Source organism: Manis pentadactyla, chromosome 7, assembly GCF_030020395.1.
Source record: "Manis pentadactyla isolate mManPen7 chromosome 7, mManPen7.hap1, whole genome shotgun sequence".
NCBI lineage: Eukaryota > Metazoa > Chordata > Mammalia > Pholidota > Manidae > Manis > Manis pentadactyla.
Window position 1 is genome coordinate 126,610,193 of NC_080025.1, and position 9,141 is coordinate 126,619,333.

General features: G+C 43.9%; 2 protein-coding genes across 3 annotated transcripts in view; one reads left to right on the top strand and one right to left on the bottom strand.

The window, feature by feature from the left end:
- Positions 1-5,102, top strand: part of CALU (calumenin) — a 27,775-nt gene extending 22,673 nt beyond the window's left edge. For both annotated transcript variants that reach the window (XM_036909095.2, XM_057504747.1), the window contains exons 6-7: positions 1,501-1,700; positions 2,752-5,102. In XM_036909095.2, the coding sequence (XP_036764990.1) occupies positions 1,501-1,700; positions 2,752-2,856 (305 nt within the window). In that variant the 3' untranslated portion in view covers positions 2,857-5,102. The remainder of the gene's footprint in view (positions 1-1,500; positions 1,701-2,751) is intronic.
- A 529-nt stretch (positions 5,103-5,631) lies between these two features.
- Positions 5,632-8,437, bottom strand: OPN1SW (opsin 1, short wave sensitive). The gene is given in 7 exon segments (XM_057504976.1): positions 5,632-6,275; positions 6,277-6,302; positions 6,505-6,517; positions 7,315-7,411; positions 7,414-7,460; positions 7,698-8,013; positions 8,392-8,437. Coding segments are annotated over 7 exon segments (636 nt in total). The 3' UTR covers positions 5,632-6,184.
- Between the last annotated feature and the right edge of the window lie 704 nt (positions 8,438-9,141).

A 9,141-nucleotide genomic window follows, 5' to 3' on the forward strand; every position in this document is an offset into this window, starting at 1 on the left:
ATTTCCCAGTGTGTATACTGTGGAAGGTCTCCTTGGTCCTCAGGACAGCTAGGGCAGGGCACTAGCCCAGTGGATCCTACAAATACTACATTTTCTGTAGCATGGAAAATAATTGGCAAGTCCTGCTTTGAGGAGGTCCTCTTGTGCTTAAGACAGAAAGAATAGTTCTGCTCTTAACCCTCAAGTTCAGGAATGTGACAGTACCATGGAATGACAAAAAGAATACAGCTTAATAAGGGGTTTGCCCTTCATTCAAGGGAAAATAGTCCCTGGATTGAGAGTACAGTGTACAGGGCATCACAAGCAGTAGAGCATTCTTCCCAAGGGATTTTGGGCAAGAGTGAGTTTTATTAGAAGTGATGCAGAAATGGCATGGTTGGCTAGGGGCTAATGGGTTTTCTTACAGGGCTGGCAGTCCTCTTTTCTAGGGCCGGGTAAGCTAGCTAAAGCTGAGCTGGACAATTGTGATGGGTGTATGTTAGGTTTCTTGACAGGTGTTTCCTCCCGGTGCAGGCTGACTTGGTTCAGGTGTGTAGTGTAGGTCATGCCACCAGGGCAGCCTCCGTTTTGTGGGTCCCAACATACAAGTTACCTCTACCACAACCACATAGCTACCTTTGCTTAAAACTGCTAGAAACTATTTAGATTTATATTAGGTGTGTTTCCATTACCTACACAAAGTGCACATACACTTACTAGATGTAGTATAACTCAGGAGTCTTCAGACTTCTTCATTCAAGTAATTCCTAAAAGAATGTCAACAAATAGCATTCCTTTACACATTAGAAAGTTGGCATCTAAAATATTTAAGTAGATGTTGTAAAGAATAATCTCTGTTCGGTGTAAGTATTGACATTTTAAAATTCTTAATCCAGTAAAATTTAAATACCATAACAACTTTTTACCCTCCATCATTCATTTAAATAATTTGAACAAACCAACTTTAAAAGATACGTAGGAATTCTGATTTGGACTGAGTATAATACCAAGAAGTTGATTATGTAAGATGTGGTAATGGCAGTATTGCTGTATAAGAAGATGCCCCTCAATTTTAGAGATCTGTTCTAAAATATATTTAGTAATTGGCTGGTAGACAGTTTTGGCTTATAACATACTTCTCAAGTTTCCTTGAGAATTTAAAACAGTGCCTTTCTAATACCAATACCATTCCTGAAATGGAATACAGGGAACAACTGTCTTATAAAAATGAGTCTTTATCTTTCTTGATGCTAGTCATCTCCCTTTATTTCTGCATTTTTTAAGGGTAATAACTCACTGCTGTCATATCACTCAAAATTAACAGCTGGGAATATTCTCATGGCAAGATCAATAATTAAGCCTCAGGGAAAATGCCTTGCTTCTGGCTCTCTGACCTATACCTTGGTAACTGCTGTTAGATTCCAAACAGATGGATGAGGAGGAAGGCTTAGGTCAAATCAGCATGGAGCAGACTTCATAAAAATACAAGCCCATCTTTTGTATGTATGTGTGTGCACACAGGTGACATGTACAGCCATGATGGAAATGCTGATGAGCCAGAATGGGTAAAGACAGAGAGAGAACAGTTTGTTGAGTTCCGAGATAAGAACCATGATGGGAAGATGGACAAGGAAGAGACCAAAGACTGGATCCTCCCCTCAGACTATGATCATGCAGAGGCAGAAGCCAGGCACCTAGTGTATGAATCAGACCAAAACAAGGTGAGTGTTCCTATTAAGGTACATAGAGCATTTAAAGTCTTAATTAGCCTAAGCCTACTGTGGGTCTAAAGTTGGCAATTGAAAACACAGGGCAGCACTAGCTATCTGATCTCATTTTAGAAATCCCTTTGCCTGGTGTTCACAACATTTGGGGAATGAGGCTTTGGGAAAGAACCTCTGTATCGTCTGTGCCCAGCATGCTTCATCTGTTATCTTTGGATCCCCAGGAAACTTTCTTGCTTTTTTTTCTTTGGTATTTCCTTTCTTCTTTTACCTACCACAGGCTCATTTTGCCTACTCAAAGCTGGTTATTTCCTTGTTAAATCAAATATACTTTTTAAAACTAAGTCCTTTGTAGTAGGTTATAAATCAGCTTATCTCTGGAACCTGTTAAAATTGTCCTTGATCAATTGTCTGAGGCACTTGTCATTAAAAGAGTGGTGTCATCACTTGGCTCTGCCAACCTTTTTATTAGAGATTTGAATGCTCTGCTTAGAGTAAACTGGAAGTCAGTCTAAAGATGGGAGTTTTAGTATTCTGAACATTCTCTTATCTAAGCTAATCTTCAGTTTCAAGTGCAGTTTCTTATCACCACACCTTTTGAAGGGTCCGTCTGAGTTCTTGCTCAGTTGTTTCAGTAGCCAGGTGCTGTGTCCTGAGGTATGTGAAAAAAGGAAACTCATGTAGTCATCCCTTGGGAATCTGGCCTAGATAATTTTTGAGATGAGTGTCTGAGCCTTCGTTTGGGGTTGTGTCTGAAATCTGTGGCTAGGGCATAGTGAAGGTGAGGACTGTGCTTGATTTTTGCAGGTTTTGTTGTTCCTGGTAGATAGAGACTTGATTCACTTGGAAGTATTTTACCCAGTTCTTCTTGACTACCTCTTACTCATATCTAGATGTCCCACATTTTGCTCAAAAGTGAGCATTCTCTCCTCAAGAAACAAACTCCTATCTCTGGCACTGAGGGACTTAGAATCCCTGTTATTGTATGTGTTTCTGAATTTGGAATGGGAAATATGTTGCCTCAATTCATTGTTCTCTCTGATTTCAGGATGGCAAGCTTACCAAGGAGGAGATCGTTGACAAGTATGATTTATTTGTGGGCAGCCAGGCCACAGATTTTGGTGAGGCCTTAGTACGACATGATGAGTTCTGAGGAGGAACCCATGTTTCTTCAAAAAGTAATTTATTTTTACAGCTTCTTGTTTCACGTGAAATTGTTTGCGCTACTGAGACTGTTGTTACAAACTTTTTAAGACATGAAAAGGTGTAATGAAAACCATCCTGTTCCTATTCCTCCTCCTCTCTGGGAGGGATGGAGGGAAACTGTGCTTCTGAGGAACAACTCTAATTAGTACACTTGTGTTTGTAGATTTATACTTTGTATTATGTATCACATGGTGTGTTTATTTTTGTATTTGTTCTCTGGTTGGGAGCGAGATATGAAGGATCAAGATCCTCAGCTCACACCTGTAGGCAACCTTTAGTCCTTCACTCTTTCTCAACCCTTACCATACAATTTTTATAATTCCAACTTAACTCATTTTTTAAGCCTGAGATCAATAAGTGTTCAGGAGAGAGAGAAGGGAAGAAATATCCCCACAATTTATATTTAGAGAGAAAACACAAGCTTGCTTATTGGAAAGTATATTTCATAAGTAGTAGGGGGCCACAGATTCCATTCAGCTGCTGCTGCCCATCAACTGATCCTGCCACTGTCTGGGCAAGGACAGATCCCTGTGCTGTAAGAAAGCCTGGCTCAACTTGATTTCATTCATTCATTTTGTTTTCCTTCCCTGAAGTACTAGCTGTTTGCTCCTTTTGTCAAGCACAGCTTTTGGGGGAAGAGTTAGGGCCAGTGTCTTGAAAATCAATCAAGTAGTGAGTGTGATCTCTTTACAGAGCTATACATAGAGAAAGCTGGAAAACTAAAGGAAAAATAAGTGTTTCCAGGGCACAGACTTTTCTGGGTGTGCATCTGTTGAAGCACTCAAGACTGTCTTGCCTATTGAATCACTGCAAGTGCCCCATTCGGCTTGTGTTTCCTCAGGTGGTCTGAGGAATTAATCTTGCTTTCACTGCAGTTAAAATGAACTCCTTTCTGATCATGTCATTGAAAGTGCCTTTAATGAGAGAAAGATCATTGAGTGAGGGTACTTTTAAGAAACCCTAAGACGAAATAAGATTATTTGGACCATCTTATATGAAAGCTTAGACCTTCCCAATTTAGTGGGGATTTTTTTCTTCTTCCTATTCTCTTTCAGACAGTGGTTAAATAGCAGTATTAGTTAGGAGCTTGGTTGCAGTGTTCTTATCTTGTGGGCTGGTTTCTAAAAACCACATGCTGCTGACTTTACCAGGGATCCTCATACCTCAGATTGCTAACCACTTACTACCAAGACTGTTTCTGTGTCAGCTGGGAGCTTGAGCTCAGACTCAGAAATGAGAGGCCTACAAAGGGGCTTTTTGGTTTGAGGACCATCACTCACCCTTCTTGCCTTTGTCCCATCACTCCCTATGTCCCCCTCTCCCCCTCTCCCCACTGCCAAAGACAACGTTCTTCATGGATCAACAGATTGCCAATACTTATCAAAGAGAGGGACATTGTAGAAAGAACTGAGGAAACCACCTTCTGTTCCCAACTCACTTTACCCATATTTTATGTAACACAAACTGTCTTTTTTGGTCCCTTTCTTACAGCTGGACCTCTTTTGAGAAGAATTACTGTATTCCAAGTTCTTAGCCCTCAGGTTACTAAGTTACATACATTTATATCTAACCTTTATTATTTCATGTATCTTTCTGGATAATACATTCAGGTTGTGCTGGGTGATTTTTATAATCTGAACCTAGGTGTATCCTTTGGTCTTCCACAATCGTGTTGAGGTGGGCTACTTGACCTGGTAAAAAGCCAGACACCATGTAACTTCATCCCAGCCTTTGCATTGAGCTCTTGAAGTTGAACCCTAGTATAGGGGAATGGAGATTATCTGCCATCCAGATTCCCTATTTTATTAAGAAGAACAGAGATTATTAATGCCACCAACTCTGGCTTAGAGAGGGCACATGAGCAGCTTACTAAGTGCAGAGAACCCAGCCTTTATGGTAAAGTTATGCACTTAGAAAGCAAACCTTCACGTGCTAAGTGAGCAGCTTGTGGTTGCTGGGTGCTTGGCAGCAAGCATTGTACTCTACTCTCTAATGACACCCCGGGTTATCTTTTGGTTTAATGAGGCCCGAGGCTGGTGAACAGTAGCTCCCCACCCACGTTGTGTGTTCTGTGAATGCTAGCTCTCTTGAATTTGGATACTGGTTATTTTTTATAGAGTGTAAACCAAGTTTTATATTCTATAATGCAAACAGGTACCTATCTGTTTCTAAATAAAACTGTTTACATTCGTTGTGGGGTATGTGTGTCCTTTATTCTCTTAAGAAGTGGAACTCTTGGAATTATAGATGCTCTAAAATGTCACAGAAAAGGAGCTCTTTTAGAAGGTTTACCATACCTCCTCCCCAACCCAGGAAGTTCCTGCCTTCTCCCATGTTGGTTATTCCTTCTTCCTGTTTCTGAAATCTTCTCGAGTCCTTTTCACTACAGCTGTGACCCTTCTCTGCTTCCCTTAGGCCATGTAACTGGAGAGGAGTCCAGCTGCCCAGTATGTAATTACCTGATAGCAAGCACAAGGCATTCCTGAATGTACACACAGTGTTTCTCTTGATTTTTATTTCAAAAAGGCTCTATTTGGTGGGGGGAGGGGAGTATAAAATAGAAGGTAAACCTTTTTTTTTTTAACATTTTGGTATAGTTTATATAAACAGTATTGAGATGTGCAAATTCACTTTGAGAACATCAAGCTGTTGTCTTTAGTAAACACACAGCTTAAAGCAGATACATAGGTTTAGCCAAATTGGAAGTGGGGGCACCTGGGGTACTTCATGTTGGCTCAGGGCTTACGGACATGGCTGTGCCTGCCAAAGCTACAGTGATTATTGGCGGCGGTAGCATGAAGTTACTTCAGACTCACATTGGTGTCTACTGAAGGTTCTGTTTTTTCTTTATGTCTCTGCCATTTCTAAGATTTTTAAAGTTTGTTTTAGTTCAGAATGTATCATCTCAGAACAACCCCCAGTAGGAAAAGAATGTTACTAAGAAGGAAAATAATTGTTATCCATACACTGAAAAATCAGCTCTCCTCCTTTATAGTTGCCTTGTATGTAGAAGTCAGTTCTCCAGGTGCCGTGAACAGTGCTACTTAAGAGTAGAAGCTGATGATGGCGTAGCCTGTGGGGTGGTCTGAAGGAGACCCAGCTGGAACAGTAGCTTTATAGGTAGGGAAGGAAGAGTAGGAGAACTGGCTCCCCAAATTGCTGTCACTACCTTTCCCATCTTTTTTCTGTGCTTGTTAGTTTGGTTTTTGACAGGGAAAGTAGAAATTTCCTTAAATGTGAAATTCTAGTTGCTGCAAATAGACGAATTTGGCTCCTTAGTTGGGACCAACTTGGCTAGAGGAGAGAGTAGAAACTTTTGTGTTCGGGAGGCTGGGCACGTCAGGCTCCTCTGTCATGGACTTCCTATACCATCCTCATGATGCAAGCATGGAACTAGAAGGAAAGGGCAGAATTGGAGATAGCCCCCCTGCAGACCACTACAGAAGGAATAATACTGGAAAACGGGGGAGAAAAGATCTGGCTTTGTGTCCCCAGAGCCTCACACAATACCTTATACCCAAGATCTCCTCAGGTGACTTTGAATACACCTTCCCAAAGCTGAGAGCTAGCTAGATTCCAGCCTAGGACTACTTACCGCTCCTGGGTCTCTAGTAGTAATCCCTACACATCCTGACTCAGAGGCCTTACCGCTGGGAACCCTCACAACCAGCCTGCCTACTGAGAGCACTGTCACAAGTGGCTCTGCAGTAGGCCCCACCCCCCACCCCACCCTTACTAAAAGGTGTTCCCAGTGGGAAAGGACTGCCGCTTCTGCTTCCATCCAGGTTTCACATTAGTCTTGGGTCCTCTGGGATTGAGGAAACCAAGTAACTATTAATAACTCTCAAAGAAGGCTGTTTGCCCTATAAGACAAGAACTTTCCTAGATTTATCTCAGTTTGGGTTTTATTAGCTCAGATACAGGATTTGGGCCAGGAGGCCCCCCAGTACCTTCAGATGATAAGCTGTTGCAGATGTCATGTGTCATGATGTCTGTGCTTTGAATATGTTCTTGCAGGTTAGCAGTTGGAAGGGAAAGGATAAAAAACTTGTGAAATGGAAGAACTAGAAATTTAGGGGGACTGTTGATCAGTCAGTTTTCAGAAAAACAGAAACCCTTTGCTTGTCATGCTGTCTTCTGGAGCAGTTTGAACGTGATACAAGTTGTGTCTTCCTGGGTTCTGTTATCCTGATTGCATGACCATACCTTCCTCCCTGTGCTTATACGGGCTTCCCTTCCGGTAAGAGCTTCTCTGACCTCCCTTGTTTACCCTTAGAAACCCTATGAGTATGAGTCCAGGGTGCTCCAGGTTAAAAGTCATTGGTGAGAAAAGAGCCAGGTCTTGTGAAGTAGAGTCTCAGAGGAATGTAGAGGGCTTTACCTGCTTATTCGTGAAGCCACTCACGACTCTGAAGGCCCCCAGCAGATGGGGCAGAGTGGCACAATGAAGCAGAAGATGAAGAGGAACCTGACATAGTACTCACTGTGGTATTTGGTGCCACGCTGTACCAACCCAGGCCATAGGAACACTGACGACCCTCGGGGATTAGCCTGCAGGAGGGTGCCCAGTGACTTCAGGCAGTGGGGTTTCTGCCCTCACCAGCTGAGGCTATAGCAATTCCAACTGCAAAGTAAACATGAGCACTTGTCTCCCACAGCCCTTGGCCTCAGCCACTCTACCTGCTCTTTAGAAAGTAGAGGTCAAGACTAAAAGGTTACACCCAACTCTTTCCACCCATGCCAGTCTGAGCTCCTGGCCAAGTCAGCGCCCCTGCCCTGCACTCTCACTCGCTCCAGCCAAAGAGGGGTGGGATGGAGATGCCGATACCAGTGATCCAGGTGGCCAGGACTACCATCAGTGCATGCTTGGAGCTGAAGCAGAAGTTGCCAAGGGAATTAGAGATGACAGTGTAGCACCACTCAAAGGCCAGGAAGACCAGTGACCAGCCTGTCACCAGACCTGTAGGGAAACCTGAGGGTGGTGGGTAAGCAGCCCTGCCCAGTCTGGCAGGTGGAGTGGAACACAGATGGGTGGAGCCTGCACAGGGAGATGGGGAGACAGGGTTGGGGGAGGGTTTGGGTTGACAGTTGAAGCAGTTTGGTACTCACTGGTCAAACCTGGTCTGCTTTCCAATAAAAAAAAGAACACCAAACTCCTTTCCCCCCAACTCCTTTCTAAGAGCCCACCCTAACCCAACAGCCTGGTCCCTGGTTCCAAGCCTTTGCCTCCCCCAAGTCCTCTTCCCCTGCAAGTCCAGGAATTGCAAGGCCACTTGGTCTCCACTAGATTGCCTGAGGCATTTCCCTCTTGCCCTGAGCAGGCACTTAGGAACAGGACCAGAGGCCACCCTGAAGGCAGTATTTAAAGTGCCCATCCTCCTGTGGGCATGTGGCCATGCATTAACCTGGGAGGAGTGGAGTGAGCCAGCCTCAGTGTCCACAGGGCTCTGCTGAGATGCCCACCTCTGCAAGTGGTTCTCACAAGAGCCTGCCAATAGCAGCTTCTGGGCTTGGTCTGCTTGGGCCATGTCTAACCGAGGTGGTAAAAGATACTCCCAGCCCTCTTACACTACCCAGGCCAGGTGGCCCCATCCTCGGCCCCTCCTAAGTCTGTCCTGACACCTCAGACAGTCCTTCCCACACTATTCTACCCCACGTGTGACTGAGAGGCAGTGGGCCCTAGCTGGGGGCAACCCAAACCAGTTAAGATGGGGCAGATGCTCCCTGGGGGGCCTCAAGCAAAAAGAGCCTTATGCAAGCATACAGTCTTACTGGCACCTAAGCAAGGGATAAATCACTTGGAGTCACGGAAGCCATGGGGTAGTGGGTAGGGAGATTTTGAGGAGGGGGGATGGGGTAAAGGAGGATGGTAATGATATAAAAGCTGGGGACATTTTAAGTCATTTAACATATACAGTACCATTTTCAGGTTTAAAGTCACTTTATTAATTTAGGAACATGATAATACACTAAGGCTTTACAGAAGACCATGTTAGATATATTTAGACCAGGGTTTCTCAACCTTGGCACTACTGACATCAGATCAGATCATTCTTTGTTGTACGGGAAGCTATCTCGTGCATGGCCAGATCTTTGGTAGCATCTCTGGCCTCTGCCCAGTAGATGCCAACGGTACCCCCATCCCCAAGTCATAATAACCAAAAGTTCTCCAGACATAAATGTCCTCTGAGAGGCAAAATTGGTCCCTGCTCCCCTCCCTTGTGGTTGAGAA